This window comes from Lacerta agilis, chromosome 1, assembly GCF_009819535.1.
Source record: "Lacerta agilis isolate rLacAgi1 chromosome 1, rLacAgi1.pri, whole genome shotgun sequence".
Lineage (NCBI taxonomy): Eukaryota > Metazoa > Chordata > Lepidosauria > Squamata > Lacertidae > Lacerta > Lacerta agilis.
Genome location: NC_046312.1, coordinates 1440324 through 1458541, shown reverse-complemented (window position 1 = coordinate 1458541; position 18218 = coordinate 1440324). Strand labels below are relative to the sequence as shown.

Sequence of the window (18218 nt, the reverse complement as noted above, 5' to 3'; positions counted from 1 at the left end):
GAAGCTAAGGACTTTTATTCTCTCTTTATTTATCCTAAATAGCCATGACATTAAAAAAAGAAGTTGATGGGTTTTAAAACAACAGCACAACATTAACAGCTACCTGCAGAAATGGGCTTGAGTTGTAAACCAGGCCCTGGCCCAAGCTTCCACCCACCAGATTCCTCCAGAGAGGAGGCAGCCGGGACTTCCTGGACCAAAGCATGAGCAAGCAGGGGCCTCGCAGACACACATACAGGCACACTCTCCCCTCTGGAGGCCCAACCAGCGCAGTCATCATCCCATTCACACAGCACTCTTTCATCTCTGTGTGTTGACCGCAGAGGTCACAGTCTGCCCTTAGCCCTGTTCTTACAGATCTCTCAGCTGCCTGCAGGTACAGCAGATGTCGTCAGTCATCAGCATCGTCAGGGATGTTGGACACACTCAGAACTTAGGCACATTCGCTCCACTGCAAAGTTCCGGGAGATGGTGGAGAGCGAAAGAAGAGGCACATAAACAAAAACAGTAATAATAATATTAATAATAATATTGCACTTGAAGTAAAAAAAAACAAAAAAACTCAACAGGAAGTTGAGCAGTGGTCATGCACACAACCTGTTGAGCACCCAGCTAGATGATTTCAATAAATAGGGGAACAGATGGCAACTGGAAGCAGTAGGGGGGCTGATTGAGCATTTCTTGGGAGAAGGATGAGACAGAAAGAAGAGGAAGAAAGAGTTCTTTGTCGAGAGAGAGCAGAGATGCCCAAGTGCCAATGACAAGAATTCCCCCAAGTGCTGCCCAAGTCCCTTTGTTAGCAACTCTTTGGAAGGAGGAGCCATCTTTGTCTGCCACCCCACAAACGCCCTCTGGGTGCCAAATCCGGGTCCAGGCTCAGAAAGCAGCCCCTCTGCAACAGCACCCGGGCGCAGCAGCGGGAGGGAAGACAGCTCTGAACTTCACAGTGGTCTGGTGGGACCTCCAGCCTTCAGCTCCTGGTCACCATGACGTCGTCGTACCGGAGAGACAAAGCAAGCTCCTGGGGTGGAAGAGAATGAGGAGGCAGAGCTGTCTGACCCCAGGGGTGGGGGGAAGTGGCCCTTCCAGAAGGAAGCGGTGGCTTCTTTGTCCAGGCAGGCCTCCGACCAGAAAGGCAGCAGATCACATGTAAACATACACCTCCCAGAAACAAGTCTCCCCTAAGAAGCCGGCCAGGCCACCTCTACAGCGGAGGGCTGAGCTTCTTCTGGTTGACGAGGTCCAAATACAACTCTGAGCGCAGGAAGCGAGGGTAGGGGTCCTTCTCCATCAGGGCGTAGATCCGCCTCTGGGCAAGGTCAAAACTGCCCCGGGAGATGCTCTGCATATTGTTCTTGGTGTGCTCCCGGGTGTAGGAGTCCAGGTTGACCTACAAGAGCAGGAGGGAGGAAAGTCCCCGTTCAGTCACTGCAGCTCAAATAAGATAGCAGGAGGACAGATTCAGGAGAGAGAAAAGGAGCTGTTTCTAGAGGAAGAACTATGAGGGGAGAGAGACTTTGTGCTGATCACGAGGTGGGGGGGGGGGGCAAGGCAAGTGGAAACAGCTGTTGCCTGGTGATCAGCACACAAAGTCTCTCTTCCCTCATAGTTCTTCCTGGCCAGGATGACTATACTTGCCTCCATGGTCAGAAGCAGCAATTCTTCTGAATACCAGTTGCTGGAAACCACAAGAGGAGAGAGGGCTCTTGCGTTTGAATCCTGCTCAAGGGTTTCCCACAGAAAGATGCTGGACGGGGGGGGGGGGGTGCCCTTTGGCCTCATCCAGCAGGCTCCTATTATGTTAAGGGTGGTTGGTTGGTTGGTTGGATGGATGGATGGATAGAAGAGTGGTCAAGAGAGGGGGCAGCACAGCCCCCTGGGAAGCAGTGGTGGATACACCTAGAGATCCTTTCCAGCTGTAAAGAGCTGGAATTTTCTTTTTAAAATAAGGCAGAGTAGCTGAGGCCAGAGTGCCCATGGCAGACTGTCTCTTCCCAATACTGACTGTTCCTGAAAGCTACAAATTCCTGTTCTGAACCTGCAGTGGGCAAAAGGCACATCAAAGGCACCCCACTAATGCCCCTGTCAGCTACTAGATCAGGGGTCAGCAACCTAAGGCCCATGGGCTGGAAGCGGCCGGCGGAGGTCGTTTGACCGGCCCACGAGCAGCCCACAAACTGAGCCACCCGCTCATGCGCTGCGCTAAACCAGCGCAGCACAGGGACTCGCTTCCGTGGTGCTGAAAATCGTGTGTGCATGCGCAGATGCTGAAAATCGCAGGTGCACGCACGATCCAGCCCACAGAGGGATCTCTGTGGGACTGATCTGGCCCAGGCAAGATAAACCTTGCTAGCCCCTGTACTAGATCGTCTCCCCCTCTGCCAAGCAGCTGACCAGCCAGCAGACCTTCTCCTAGGAGTCATTATCTGCTCCATGGACTTAAAACAGAAGCCATTCCCTTCTCCAAATGGAAACTCTGGGCAGGCAGGGAGAACATGCCCAGGCTCTCCAACACAATCCCGGAAAAGTTCCCAAACTCTTTGCAGAACAGCCAGGACAGAGAAACTGGCATAAATTGAGAATTTAACCAGACTGGGCAGTATCAACTGGGCTTTGCCCTGCTCACATCAGAGCTGTTTCTTTAAAGAGTCTTCACAGGCCCCTCAGAGGTGATAGCAAGTTTTTGGGGAGGCAAGAGTTTCTAGGCACAGTTTTCTTACACAAACTTAGACCTGTGTTGCTCCCCTCCAGCTATAAACATTGCCCATATACAGGTTTCAGTTAAATATGTGTCCATGTATCTTAGATCGGGTAGCCTAGTACTTTGGTGTTGTCTTAAGCCTGTTCATCAGCCGGACGCAAAATAAACACTGAGCTGCAAAATCTCAAGGCTGAGTTTCAAAATCCTTCATCCAGGTGTCCATTTCACCCCAGACCTTGGCAGAGCCTCTTGGTCTGCGTTGCACCTTGGCACAGCCAACACCAACAGGCCTTGGATTGCCAACCCCCACCCCCCACCCCCCGGGCAACGGAAGCCAGCTAGCCACCTGGCCACTCACTCACTTCTTTGCAGGACTGGGTTGCAATGTATTCTGCATAGATCTTCTTGGCTTTGGACACCATCTTGGACTGGGACTTGATCTTCTTGTAGTCTTCGCATGCCTGCCAGAACTCCAGGTTCTCCTCACTGAACTCGGTGCGCAGGAAGGCACGGAAGGCGGCCAGACCATCTGGGGAGAAAGCACCCTTGAGGGCTGGGGCACAGGGGGCAGGATCCAGCAGCCTTCCCCTTCTGGCCCCTTCCTCTTAAGCAGGCATCCCCAAACTCAGTCCTCCAGATGTTTTGGGACTACAATTCCCACCATCCCTGACCACTGGTCCTGTTAGCTAGGGGTGATGGGAGTTGTAGTCCCAAAACATCTGGAGGGCTGAGTTTGGGGGTGCCTGCTCTTAAGTAAAGAGGGAAGGGCAACTCTTGGGCATAGCTGGCAACTTCCCCCCTTTTTTTAATGGAAATTCCCTTATTCCTCGCAAGAAAAGGGAAAAGTTGACAGCTATGCTCTTGGGATGCATAGCCAGAAGTGGTTTGCCTCTAAAGACCAGACACACAGGAGATGAAGGTAAGGGCCAAAGGCACCTGGCTGGCACACAAATTACTGAACTCAGTGGACCTTGGGTCTAAACCAGCAAGACTTTTCTGAGGTGGCACAGCAGGCTAAACCAGGCCTGCCTCCCCCAGCAATGCATTTCAGGCAACAGAAGGGTAAAACGTGAGAGTCCTGTAGGTACAACCATTTCCTAACACCAAACAGCAGATCCACAATCCAAGGATGGCACAGAGAAAGGTTCCTCACAAACTCCAACATGCCCAACTTGGAAAAGAATCTCAGGGGGCAGAAACTGTCCAAAGCCTCACTCTGGCCAAGACTGTGGAGCATCGCTTCCAGCCAAGAGAAGGAGATCATGCACCAGATGAGCCAATGGGCTCTGCCTCTGTGCCAGGCAACACCAGTGGGATTCCAGAGCCGGGCAGCTGTGGGTAGAGCAATCTGGGGGTGAAAGCAGCCAATGGGGAGGGGAGGAGCATCACCCTCACAGTTTTACACACACACACACACACACACAGCCAAGTCTTGGGTGCTGTTATCCCCACAATGCTTTTAAAAAGTCAGAGAGAAGGGGAGGGATGAATTGCAGATACCACTTAAAGACAAGATTTTGCACATATCTGAGATTCACAGATGTTTCAGGAGTTTGGGTTCTGTGTCTCTGAAGCTTAAGTGATTCTCAAAAGCTAGAAACTGCAAAATTCCTCCCGCCTTACATTTATGCTGAAGCAGTTTTTCCAGGGCTTCTCCCCACTTGAGAGCTTCTTCAGGAGTTGGCCTAAGGAGAAGGAGAAAATGAGGGGAGGAGTCACTTGGCAGGAAAGAGAAGCTGCAAGGCAGGAAAAAAGGGAAACCCCCTTCCCCCAGAGGATTAAGCCAGGGGTCTGCAAACTTTTTCAGCAGAGTCCACTGTCCCTCAGACCTTGTGGGGGGTCGGACTATATTTTGAAAAAAAATAAGAACGAATTCCTATGCCCCACAAATAACCCAGAGATGCATTTAATAAAAGAACACATTCTACTCATGTAAAAACACACTGATTCTCGGACCGTCCGCGGGCCAGATTTAGAAGGCGATTGGGCCGTATGGGACCCCTGGATTAAGCCCTCCCCTGAACTGGAGTAAATTAAAATTTTAAGGCAAATGCTGCTTGATTAACATACATGCAAGAAGCTTGCATTTTGATTCTGCCCTACTAAACAACACCCCCCATTCCCAAAACATAGATGTTGCTGGACTTCCTCTTGCCATACTGTAATAGCCAACATTCATTTTCCCAGATGCAGCCTTCCAAGCTTCACACCAATTAATAGATTTCAAAAAGCAAGGCTAAAACCTGCAATTGTCTGAAAATCCCACGCATGCTTTAAAAAAATTCTTGCAAAGAAAAGGAGGGAAATGCAGATTTTTGCATTTGTTCAAAATGTGTTTAAGCACCAATCCTTTTGTGTGTGTGTGTGTGTGTGTGTGTGTGTACGCAGGGATGCCCTTCACTTTCCTCTCAGACCCTCTCCAGTCTAAAGATGCTGGAAATCCACCCAGGATATGACTGCTACAAATGGAGGGGCCTGCAGGAAGGAGCAGGTTTGGGTCAGAAGAGGAGAAAAAGCTCCAGGAACGTTCTCCAGCTGGACCTCAAGTGCAGCTTCTGCTCTTGGTGAGTGAAGTTCTGCACTGGGAAGAGAAGTTCAGAGACATGTCCCAGCCTGGCTCCACCTCTGCGGGATCTGGGGTCACCCCCGAGACACCTCAGGTCTCAGCTAGCACCCCCCTTCCTTACTTGAGGGTCTTGAGGGCTTTGTCCGCCTTGCAGGCTGGAGGGCCTCCAGGAGACTCGTTCCGCCTTCGGAAGATCCCCAGCCGGGTCTTCATGTCTTTGGCTCTGGAGATGCAAAGCAGAAGGGGGGGGGGGTTAGCGAGGCAGGGCGGAGGAAGCAAAGGAACAAGCCCAGCGATGGAGGGTCGCTTCCCAACCCAGCCAGAGAGAGCGCAAGGGGCGCCCGGCTCCTCTCCTTTGTCCTCAAGGACAGGCAGGAGGGGTCTGGGCGCTCTGCTAAAGAACAACACCGCAAACCCCGACACGGAACCGCTTCAGGATCGACGCTAAGGAGCCCAACCCTCCCCAGTATTCCGAGTGAGCACACCGCACTCCGCGTAAGCTCTGCGGCTTTCCAGCCAGGGCCAAGAGTGCCCCCTGAGCACGCACAAAGGGCGCACACTCCTTCAGCAGCAGCCGGGGGTGTCCCACGTACTCCTTCAAGGTGTGTCTCCGCTGCAGGCTGAGCGTGACGCCGATGCCGACTCTTCCACGGGAGCCCCGCAGGATCTCCGCGTGGAGCTCCACCGCCTGGGCTGCCTCGCGGGAGAAGGGCATGGCCGGGCGCTCCAGGGGACGCGAGCAGCCAGAGTACAGCCAGAGCACAGAGGCGCCTGCAGCTGGCCGGCCCCGCCAGCCCCCTCGAAAGTGGAGCTGCTGCACGTGCGAGGGCCGCCCAAGGGCTCCTATTTCGGGCCGGGCGGGGCGGGGCGAAGCTATTTATAGAGCTCCTGGCGCGTCGAGGGTTAAACAGGAGGCGTGGGGAGGGAGGCAGGGAAATGTCAATCAAGGGAAGGTCGCGGCTTCCTTGGCGAACTTTGCGCTAAGTCCGGCCGCCCTCTTCACGGGGGGAGCGGAGAGGCTGGGACCCCCGCAGCCCGGAGCCTTCCCAAAGCCTGTCTATTGAGCGCGCAGGCTCTCCCTTTTCTTTACGGGCCAGATCCACACTACAGGCTTGAAGCATCCCCCGTGCGCATCCCAGAGCGATCCTGGTGGGAACTGCAGTTTAGCCTTCACAGAGGCACCCTTTCCAGCACCCATAACAAAGGACAGCCGCAAGAAGGGCAGCCCTGTGAGTTAAAGGCGCCTTGGATAAGCTTAGAAAGGGCAGTGCGGACGTGCCCTTTCTCCGCAGACTCCGGGACGGAACCGCGCCTTCCCCACTCCGAATGGATTTCGTGGGCAGCCAGCAATGGTCGCCCTTCGCCCTGGTTGGTTCGCGGTGGGAGGTTCATGACCGTAGGGTCAAGGCAAGGGTTAGCCCACCCTCCCCGGGGCAGCTTTCTCACAAGAAGCACCATCCATTTTTGGCCTCCCATCCAACCTGAATTTACCTGTACGTGCATGAATGCCCACCCTCACAAAGAGCCAAATGGGTCGCCCTTGAGACGCAGCGGATGTACAGATTAAGCGTCATGCCCGCACCTCCCCAATCACCTTACTCTAATTGAAAGGGAACCCCCCGCCCATTTACTTTTTTTATATATCTCCCCACGTCCTTTCCAGACCCGGGTCTTTTCGAGAGGTGGGGCCGGGGGGCTCGTCTCATCCCCAAAACAGGATTTGCGCCCAGGCCACTCATGGCCCACAACTCCGTTTTCAATGACTGGAATGCCAGGAGCCAACAACGTGGGGAATTTGTGAGAGCGCTCCTGAGCAAATGCAGAGTGCAGATGTAGAAGGGCGTCCCGCCCGCAGGCATCTTTGAGCGCCCTACGCCCCCGTTTCAAAATATTTTTTTCCGGTACTTTTTCTTTAAAATAAAGCCGAACGCCCTCCTCCTACTCGCGAGGAAGCCGCGTCTCCTATGCTCAGGCGGGGCTGCTGCTGCTGCTTCTGCCTCCCTCACCTCTCCAGGTACCATTCGGCGACCCCACGCGCGGAGGGATGCATCTGCGTCCGCGGAGACCTCAAAGGCAGCTGAAGCCCCCCGCCCTTTCCCTCCCCGGACCCTCGTGCTGAGAAAGGGGCGCCAGATCCTCCCCTCCGCCGCGTCTCCACCGCAGCCGCCTAAATAGCGCGCCGACAGCGACACCCCGCGGCAGCATCCCGCAACGACGCTTCGCAAGCCGGCCCCACGCTCGAGCATGCGCAGCGGGACTCCTGAAGCCCTCCCCGTGCCCACCGTCTTGCCCGCATCTGCAGAGGACGAGGAGTAGCCGGTTTAGATACACTCTGGCCCTTTAGAAGTGGGGCGGGGTAAGGCGAGCTTCAAGCGGTCCTGGGTTCAGATCCCCTCTTTGGGCTAGAAGACCCCAGTTGCCGTTTTCGTCTGTTTTATCTCTTGCATAAAACTGAAACGAATGAGAGATGGCTGCAACAGATGAGCAGCAACCCAGTGCTGATTACTCAAGAGTAACACCCAGGAACAAAGATGGTGCTTCAGTTATGATTCCTGCATTGCAGCGGGTTGGGCTAGATGACCTCCCAACTCTACAATTCTTGGATTGCATGAAGAGGATGTGGTTGGCCAGGAGAGGGGAAACCCCACACGGACACAGAGGCTGTCTGTCTGCCTTGCCCATCTCTCCCCTTTTGGGAAACAGTTTCAACGCGTCTCCTCTGAGCAGACACTGATGCTGAATACGGCCAGGTGTGGTTTTAGGCAAAATGCATAGAGGAGTGGGGGGTGGAGGGGGTCTGCCAGCACCAATTTGAGCTGTAATGCCTCTGTGGTTCAGAGACATAAATGCTGCACTCAGCAACAGCAGCAGGAGAAAAGGCCCATCCTGCTCACATGCCCTGCTTTGGGAGGGGTGGGGGGTCTGGCTGTCCATGGTGAGAGGTGGGATGCCAGCCAGGGTGGACCCACTTTGGCTTGATTTAGCTACCCCCCCCCCCTTTAGCCACACCGCTCCATGTTAGCCACACCGCTCCATGAACGCTCCATGTTCCAGGCCCTGGGGAGGGCAGCTAGGGCACGCCTTGGGTACTTATGGCTTCCTGCTGGGGCAGTGTGCTGAGCCCCCTTTGGTCTGACCCTGCTCTTTGTGAGGCCTTTTAGCATTTGCTGGTGACACCCCGTTCTCTAAGAAAGTAAAGAAGTGGTAAATGCACCAACACCCACCCGCTCCTCTTCTAGCTTTACACTCTCCTGGTCCAGCAACGGGCAAGGGGGGTGGAGTTCAGGGGAGGCCAGCTGACCCTGCTTCTGACTTTGCACACAGGCTGCCCAGCACCCAGGGTCTCATTCTGCACCAGGCTACATGAAGCAGGCATGGGGACTGTGTGGATGGACTGCAAGCTGCCTCCTCCGGCTGCTGTGACTGGCAGAAGAAGCCCCCATGCAAGGGGCAGAGAGCTTTTCCTTCAGGAGCCAGCAAGCAAGCCCCATCATGAACATGCAATTAGTCCCGGAACACATGAGGAATAGTCAAAGGATATCTGAGCATGCAGAAAGTGACCCCATCCCACCCCAGTAAAGGAAATAACTGTTAGCACCTCATTCCCCAATAACTAGTGAGTCCACTCAAAGGAGCCCACCACAGCTTGGGATCTGGGTTTCCAGGGTCACATCCATATCATGTATTTAAAGCATTCTTATTAACGCCCCATCCCCCCACCCACACCACACACAAAGAATCCTGGGAATTGTAGTGTGCTAAGGTTCTCCTAACAACTCTTGGCACCCTTATCAAACTACAGTTCCCAGGAATCTTCACACAGGGGTGTGTGTCTTTTTCAAGTGGCATCTGAGGGCCTTACCTGCCTGGTGTGGGGCCTCCACAAGCCTAGGCAGTGACTCTGGGTCTGGCCTCAGCCCCCTCCCGAGATGGGTTCCCTCCCCTCCCTCAACTTACAGGTTCTTGTTTGTCTTCTTGCGGGCCCCTCGAGAAGAAACTCCTCGGTCAAGGGCCCAGTCGGGGTCCAGCAGGTGCCCATGCTGCTGCTGCTGCTGCTGCTGCTGCAGGGAAGAGAAGCACAGGGATGAGATGGGACGGGATGGGGGATAAGCAGCAGCCCCTGGGGAGTGAGGCGTCCCTTGAAGGCAGGCTGCAGCTGAGGGGAGCCACCCTCTCCTGGAATCCTTCTGCCACCTGAACCCCTTGCCATGGGGTATCTCTGCTCCCTGCTCTGTTCCTCCTCTTCCTGCTTCTCTAACTGTAACCAGAATGCAAGAACCAAATCACTGCAAGCTTTTCTTTGGAACTGTCTTCTCCCTTAATTTCTCTCCCATTTCTAAAGCATAGCAAGTCTCTGACTCCTTTTACTCAAAGGGAATGAAATTCTTGCTAGTTGCTCACTTAGAAAGAGCACCATTTTTAAATAGGATGTTTTGCTGCATTTATGCTCCTGCTGTTCTGCAATCATTTCCTGCAACACCCCTCCTCCATATTTTATGGCTGAGCCAGAAGTTGTGACAATGTACAAAATGCAACAGAAGCTTTTCTGGATGCATTATAAGTCATTTGCCCCCAAATTAACACTTTGCAGCTCCAATACGGCAGCAGTAACCAAAAGCACCATTCATTGAATATACTGAAATAGGGGGCAGCCCAATTCTGTATTATCAATTTTTTCATTTATTATTTATACCCCGCCCATCTGGCTGGGTATGTGTTCAGCTCAGAAGCAAGCCCCATTCTATCCAACACTGGGTTGTAACCTGGGAAGAATATAAGTCCTCACTTTTTGCACGCTCAGCTCAGGAGGATAATTTGCTGAGGAATTTATCTCCCTTGGTCAATTGCCTCCCTTCCCCCACCCTTCACTTTCCGCTCACCCGTGGGAATGGGCTCCCGAGCCAAGGAGCCTGAGGGTCCCACAGCTTCCTTCCCCTGCTAGGTGAGGCTTCCGGAGATTATTGGCCAGGCTGTCTCCCTCCCTGGCAGAGACACTCCAAGAGGCAGCCTGCCCCAAACACATTTCCTCCCATTGTTGGAAGGGGAGAGAGGGAGAGACTCTGCTTCCATGCAGAGGCAGAAGGGCGGGCAGGAGCAGCTGAGTGCTCGGGGGCCCATCTTCCTCTTGCTGCTGCCAGTGGCCACAGAAAGGGGGCAAGCCCTCACCAGCACAGGGGGAGCATCCAGCCAGGCTGTGTGCTGCTGTGCACAATCCAAACTGAGAAGAACGACCTAGCAGTGGCTGTAGTGGCTTGAAATGCAGCCGGGTCCTTCTTTTTATCTAGTCAGTTTCGGAATTGTGCAGTTCACACACACACACACACACACACACAGAGAGAGAGAGAGAGAGAGAACTTCAGTTCAATCATGTAAACCAACTGGGAGAGGAGGGACAAAGAAAACAATGGAGCAAGTTTGCTTTCTGCTGGGTAGGAGCCAACACAATGGACTCCATTTACAAGAAAGGAGAGTCCGACTAAACATGAGGAATAGCTTTCTGACAGTAAGAGCCGTTTGACAGTGGAACGGTCTGCCTTGGGAGGCTGTGACATGCAGGCAGGTACCTTATTTGGTTACCTGCACGATTGCACCATATTTTTTCTTAAAGGATGTGGAATTGCATAACAAACTTCCAGCAAAGCCAGCATTTAATACATATTCCACAGTGGGCAAAGCAGTCCCTTTTTATGTCTGAAACATAGCTATTTCAAGCTACTAGATTTGCACAAATGAGCAGGTGAAAAAATGAAATACAGTACATTGCCCAGAGCCCCATTGGCAGCCTGCTGAGCAGCAACTTACAAAGAGGGCAAAGAACAGCCAGGCTGGAGGGGACACCTCTGAGCCCTTTCTGAGTCAGGATCTTGCAGACTGAGTAACTGAAAATTGGTCGCTTCGATGTAAGCTGTCCAATAATTGCCAGGAAAATGGCTCATCTCTAACACACACACACTCCAAGCCTGTGCTGCTCTTGCCCGTTCACACACAGAAAGCAATTGATTTGGGGGGGGGGGAGTGCTTTGCAATAAAAACAACAACAAAAACCCACAAACATGACAGAAACAAAATAGGAGGCTGAGGATAGGTGGTACTACCCATGTAAACCCTCTCCAAGGCAACATTCAATTTTATATTGGTTTTAATTTCCTTACTAGATTATCCCTCAGCTGGGAAAACCGAATCTTGATGGGGAAACGTTCAGAATGACAGCTAGATGACGAGAACCTGGTGTGGAGAACCCCACCCCACCCCTCAGAAAATTGAGGCAGAAGCAGCTTCTAATCCACAATGAATGGCTGGGGAAACCCAGCCAGATGGGCGGGGTATGAATAATAAATTTATTATTATTATTATTATTATTATTATTATTATTATTATTATTATTATTATTATTATATAATGAGCTTCCTCCCTGTGTAGACGAGCCCTTGTGGTCTCTCCCTGCAAGGAAGGGCTGATCTGGAATGCCCCAAGCCATCCTGGAAATGACCACCAGGAGGCAGTCAAGGCACACCATGAGCCCAGCCTGGCAGTATGGGAAACTCTTGGCTTGAGAATTAAGGAGGAAGGAGGGTTTCGGTAACCAGGTGGGCAGGAGCTGCTGCTGAGGACCAGAGGTGTAGCAACGGTCAGGTGGTATCTGGCGTGAATTTTTTTTCCCCCAAGCCTACGGCAAGCCGGCAAAAGGCGGGGAGCTTTATCGCTTTGCCGTTGGGGCCACCGCTTGCTGCAGGCTTGGGAGTCGTGGGCGGGGTGTGTGCCGAATGTCACCCCCCCCCCCAGGATGACACCCAGTGTGGTCTGCACCCCCTTGCTGTGCCCCTGCTGAGGACCAGGAGTTTTGCAACTGCCTCTTTCCGGTTGAAGATCAAGGAGCAGAGAAGGGTCACCATGAGACCCCCTTGCCTGCAGTCTAAGCAGCTGATAACAGATCTGCCTTCATGGAGAAACCTCCTCCCTCCACCCCCTGCCTACTGGCCAAAGCCTCCAGGAAGTCCCCAGCCAAGCAAGGCATCATGCCAACAGAAATCAAGGAAAGAGGGAGCAGTTTACACTGAGCCAGGCCATTGGTCCACCTTGCTCAGTGACTGGCAGCAATGGCTCTCCCAACTTTACCTGGAGATGCCAATGAGGATTGAACCTGGGACCTTCTGCATGCTAGGCAGATGGTCTACCATTGAGCAACAGCCCTGCCCCTGCTGCTGCTCCCTAGCCAACGGCATCCAGAGATAGACTGCCTTTCAGCATGGGAGTTCCACTAAGCTAACAATTGCTCACAGTGCTTGTGACTGGATCTTTCCGGGGGGGGCAGAGGGGGGTCAAGGGGGGGGTTAGATCTTCTCCAGGTCCCCTGCTTCACCCACTAGCCAACCAGATGTGAGGGCCGTTGTCCTCTCCCCTGAGTGCCCACCAGCAACTTGAGCTCAGGGGACCTTTGGTCTAGATGGGTCTAATCTAGGAAACTTTGCTTTACAACCTAGTTCTAATCATGGATTTGCTGGCTTTTGGTAAGCCGCACTCTCAGCCTCAGTCTCTCTATCTGTGAAAGGGAGAACGTGGTGACTTGTCTTTGAGGATGAACGAGAAAGATCGCAGAAAGCATTCTGAGGTCTTGAAAGGGGGGACAAAAACTGCAAACAGCATCCTTATGAAACAGACTGGAAAACGGCTGTTCCTTTTTGCCCACCTTGGAATGTAAACAAACATTCTCTAAGGCGTAAGCAAAAGGAGGGTTGTTGTTGTTGTTGTTATGGCCAACCCATTCCAGCAACACACCCTACTGCCACATTCCCAACCAACAGTTTGTGCAAAAGGCTGGAAGAAAGCAGCCTCCCGGCCAGTTCACCTCTCCCTCCCATGTCCCAGGTGGAGTTGCTGCTGCAGAGCACAGTGTGGGGAAGATGCTGCCCACCCAAATGAAAAATTAAAAGAACAGCAGAGAAAATCCTATTTGGCGAAGAGGCCGCTTTTTTGGGGGGGGGGAAGGAGGGAGGAAGAAAGAGGGAGAGAAGAAAATTATCTCCAAAGAAATACTTTTCTAAGGACTGTAGGCATGGCTCTTGTTTGCATTTCTCCGCTTGTGTCTGTTCTCAAGTCTCCTGTCTCCGATGGAGAGCAGAAGTCAGCTTCTCGCTGCCTTTAGGAGGGTCACCCAGGGGTGAAGCATGTGCCCACACGCATGCATCTTGGGCAAGCGAATGATAAGAGCCCCCACCAGGAATTCAGGACTAGGCAGCCTCAGCCCTGCAGCTGCCATCAAGCTAGGCTTCCTGCAGCTAATCAGGTTAGATACAGACCAGTTCCTGGCTGGGGGCTCCAAGGAGGCTGAGCTGCAGCAAATGGACCAACCACAAAACAGCAGCAGCAATAATGGACAAAGCGCAGAAGCAGCTCACAGCAGCAGCAGCAGCACATAGCTGCCCTGCCCACCGGCATCCTGGGCAGAAGTACAGCATTGCTCAGTTTGACTTCTCCAGGGTTATGGGCGCAACAAAAGGCCATAGGACACCTGTTGCCCCACCACTACTGAGAAGGACCTCTGCTTGGTTCCCTGTAACTTCACTTCTCACAATGAGGGAACTGCCAGAAGGCCCTCGGTGCTGGACCTCAGTGTCCGGGCTGAACAATGGGGGTGGAGACGCTTCTTCAGGTATACTGGGCCTTTGAGGCCATTTAGGGCTTTCAAGGTCAGCAGCAACACTTTGAATTGTGCTCGGAAACGTACTGGGAGCCAATGTAGGTCTTTCAGGACCGGTGTTACATGGTCCCAATGACAGGTCCCAGTCCCCAGTCTAGCTGCCGCATTCTGTTATTAGTCGTAGTTTCTGAGTCACCTTCAAAGGTAGCCCCACGTAGAGCACATTGCAGTAGTCCAAGTGGGAGATACCCACAGCATGCACCACTCTGGCGAGACAGCGTGCAGGCAGGTAGGGTCTCAGCCAGCATAACAGATGGAACTGGTAGACAGCTACCCTGGGCACAGAATTGACCTGTGCCTCCAGGGACAGCTGTGAGTCCAAAGTGACTCCCAGGCTGCACACCTGGTTTATGGCTGGAAGCTGCATGTGACCTTAGGGCACTTTAGGTCTGAGCAACACAAGGACTGAACCCAAATGTGTCAGATACTGGCTTTCCCTGGGAAAGGAATTGCATCTGGAGGGCAGAAACAAACCTTTCTTCTCCATCTTAAGGACTAGAGCGAAGGTGGAGCTGTTGTCATCATGAACAAAACTGATTACATCCAGGAGGCTCACAGACAACTTTCCAATACCACCTTTTACATAAAATTGGACTCAGACCCCACGGAAGAATACAAAAAAGAACTGAACAAGATTGTTAAGGAGCTACCCCCACACATCCAAGAACAGATCCTCATGAACACACCAGCAGAACCTCGACCAGGAACTTTCTATCTTCTACCCAAAATACACAAACCAGGAAATCCAGGACGCCCCATCATCTCAGGTATTGGCACCATTACAGTGGGGGTTTCCGGTTATATGGACTCTGTTCTGAAACCATATGCCATCAGTGCTCCCAGCTACGTACGTGACACCACAGATTTTCTGAGAAAAATACAATCTTTGAATAACCTTCCTAACAATACTATTCTAGTCACTATGGATGTGGAATCTCTGTATACCAACATCCCACACAACGATGGTTTACAAGCTATAAGGAACACCATTTCAGATAAAACCACAGCAGACTTTGCTACGAAACTCTGTCATTTTGTCCTTACCCACAACAACTTCAAATTTGGTGAGGACCTGTTCCTTCAGATCAACGGCACAGCAATGGGCACCCGCATGGCCCCACAGTATGCCAACATCTTCATGGCAGATTTAGAACAACGTTTCCTAAACTCCTACCCACTCAAACCTCTCTTGTACCTGCGTTACATTGATGATATTTTTATTATCTGGACACATGGTCAACAGACCCTGGACACCTTCCACAAGACATTCAATGACTTTCACCCCACCATCAACCTAACTATGAACCTATCTATGCAAGAAATACACTTTTTGGACACTACTATAAAAATACAGGATGGACACATAGATACCACCTTATACCGTAAACCAACTGACCGACAAACATATCTACATGCTTCTAGCTACCATCCCAAACATACCAAACAATCCATTGTATATAGCCAGGCCCTACGTTACAGCCGCATCTGTTCCAACTCTACAGACAGAGACTCTCACCTAAGAGATCTACAGCAAACCTTTTTAGAACTAAAATATCCACCTGATGAAGTTAAACAACAGATCGACAGAGCCAGACTGATACCCAGAGAGAACTTGCTGCAAGACAGACCCAAAAAAGAAAATAACAGAACACCACTAGTCATCACATACAGCTCCCAAGTTAAAACAGTACAACGCATCATCAGAGATCTACAACCTCTCCTAGACAATGACAATTCTCTTTCTCAAGCTCTGGGAGGAAGACCCTTCATCGCATACAAACAGCCACCCAATCTCAAACAGCTCCTCACCCACAATAATACAAAAACAGGACTCAACATGGACACTGGTACCAGAGCCTGCAATAAACCCAGATGCCAACTTTGCTGCCACATAAACCCGGATAACACCATTACTGGTCCCAACAACATCAAACACACCATCTCAGGACTATTTAATTGCTCATCTTCCAACATTGTGTATGCAATCAAATGCCAACAGTGCCCTTCAGCTCTCTATATTGGACAAACAGGCCAAACCCTACGCCAAAGGATAAATGGACATAAATCTGATATCAGGAATCACAAGACAGAGAAACCAGTAGGAGAACACTTCAATCTCCCAGGACATTCTATAAAAGATCTCAAAGTAGCTGTCTTAATACAAAGAAATTTCAGAAATAGACTGGAAAGAGAAGTGGCTGAATTGCAACTAATCACCAAACTTAAAACCATGGAGAAACCTGGTTTGAACAAAGACATTGGATTCTTATCTCATTATACATAACAAAGCCATCTTTAGCCATCTCACCCCTTGCCTTTCCCTGCAAGACTAATTGCAGCCGTTTAGAGTCGTCAACAGGTTTTCCACACTTATCAGCCTATCACCCATTCCCACCACCCTTCTGAGTAATACCCCTCCCCACTCCCCCACTATATTTAAGGATCTGGTGACTTCTGTTTCAGTGTATCTGAAGAAGTGTGCATGCACACGAAAGCTCATACCAGGAACAAACTCAGTTGGTCTCTAAGGTGCTACTAGAAAGAATTTTCGATTTTGTTTTGACTATGGCAGACCAACACGGCTACCCACCTGTAATTAAGGACTAGAAACATTTTAAAAAGATAACAGGTTCTCAGAATGCTGAACTCTCACTTGATTAGCTTTCTTTCGGGAAATGAGCCACAAAAGGACAGCAATGAAGAAGGCGGCCCCCTGCCTGAGGGAACAGCATCCTCCATGGCAAGAGCCAGATTTGCCCCAAACCTAGAGGTGGTACAGGCAGCGGCTGGGGGCGCGAGACTACCCCAGAACCCACTGCCTGCCTTTCTTGAGGAAAACGCCTTCTGCCCCTATGCCAAGCGCCCCTGCTGTCCCCCAGATTCCCCACAGGCAATCCCTCTGCACACCCTACCTTCCGGTTCCCGACGAAGAGCAGGGTGAGCTGGTGGATGGAGCCCCCGTTCCTGGCCAGCTCCTTCTTGAGTGTCTGGGGGGACGGCAGTGTCCAGCTGGTGCCTGGGCCCTGGGCCTCGGCGTAGTTGAGGCTGGTGTCAGAGGTGAAGCAGTGCCCGCCCCGCGGATCCTGCAGGAGGCTCCCCTCGCTGTGGGTGCGCCGCCGTAGTGAGTTCTGGGCACTCAGGCTGCAGGCTGGTGGCTCGCTGGCCGAGGCTTCAAACATGCTGCAGCGCTTCACCTCCCCTCTGCTCAGGTAGGCCTCGTGACTGTCCTCGTCCTCTTCATCTTCTTCATCCTCTTCATCCTCTTCCTCCTCTTCCTCCTCCTCATCCTCATCCTCCTCCCCAAAATCCACTGGGCCATCAAGATCAAATGTGGCGATGGCCGCTGTGTCCTCCAGCCGCAGCTTGGGGATGGCGAAGGCTGTGGGGCTTAGGTGAGTCTCTTTGGCCCCTTCCTCCTCCTCCTCCTTGTGCTTCCCAGGGCTGGGGGGCCCCTTCTCCCCAGATCCTGTTGTTGGGGGGTCCTGGGCCACTGCCATTGTCTCCTCTACCGAGTCCTCCCTCATGGCGTTGGCTGTGGGACTTGTTCTGTCCTCCCTTGTGGAGGGCAAGGCCCCTGGCGCTGCAGCCTCTGGATCGAGCATCTGGGGGAGGGGAAGAAGGAGAGAGGGGGAAAGGGTCAGCCACATGCTGGGGTTAGGGGTAGGGGAGGCACCAGGAGGGGGACCAGAGGGGCTCAGGTCTAAAACTGCAGCAGCAGGAAGATGGATGGCTCCATCACAGATGCTTGAGTTGAGATTCCTGCATTGCAGGGTCTCTACAATTTTATGAAGAAGAGGGGCTTGGCAAAGGGAGCAAACCTCTTCTGTCCTAGAGACCACCTACAGCAGTGTTTTTCAACCACTGTTCCGCGGCACACTAGTGTGCCGCGAGATGTTGCCTGGTGTGCCGTGGGAAAATTTGAAAAATTACTTTATATATAGTCAATATAGGCACAGAGTTAATTTTTTTTAACATTTTCTAAAGGTGGTGTGCCTTGTGATTTTTTTCATGAAACACGTGTGCCTTTGCCCCAAAAAGGTTGAAAAACACTGACCTACAGAACTATGATCACCCAGCCCACCCCACATCCCAGCACATTTGGGAACAGGGCAGAGAAAAACCTGTCCTCAGTTGCCATGCGTTCTGCTGGATCGGGACCCAAGATCCTTTACAAAGGGGGAAAGGATACCAAGGTGTAAGGGTCTATAAGAAAGCCACCTTAGGCTAAGTCAGACTGCTTGTCTCTTCCCCAT

At 52.0% G+C, this 18218-nt stretch overlaps 1 protein-coding gene across 13 annotated transcripts in view; it reads right to left on the bottom strand.

Annotated features, from left to right (window-relative positions):
• RGS3 (regulator of G protein signaling 3) overlaps positions 1-18218 on the bottom strand; it is a 73157-nt gene continuing 54939 nt past the window's right edge. For 5 of the 13 annotated variants that reach the window (XM_033156233.1, XM_033156574.1, XM_033156824.1 and 2 more), the window contains 6 exons: positions 16878-17567; positions 9225-9328; positions 5389-5490; positions 4325-4386; positions 3064-3230; positions 1-1390 (listed from right to left, as the gene is read on the bottom strand). In XM_033156233.1, the coding sequence (XP_033012124.1) occupies positions 1205-1390; positions 3064-3230; positions 4325-4386; positions 5389-5490; positions 9225-9328; positions 16878-17567 (1311 nt within the window). In that variant the 3' untranslated portion in view covers positions 1-1204. Of the gene's footprint in view, positions 1391-3063; positions 3231-4324; positions 4390-5371; positions 5491-5860; positions 6007-7273; positions 7304-9224; positions 9329-16877; positions 17568-18218 lie in introns of those variants that run through there. The other 8 variants (XM_033156318.1, XM_033156402.1, XM_033156488.1 and 5 more) reach the window with 8 other exon arrangements.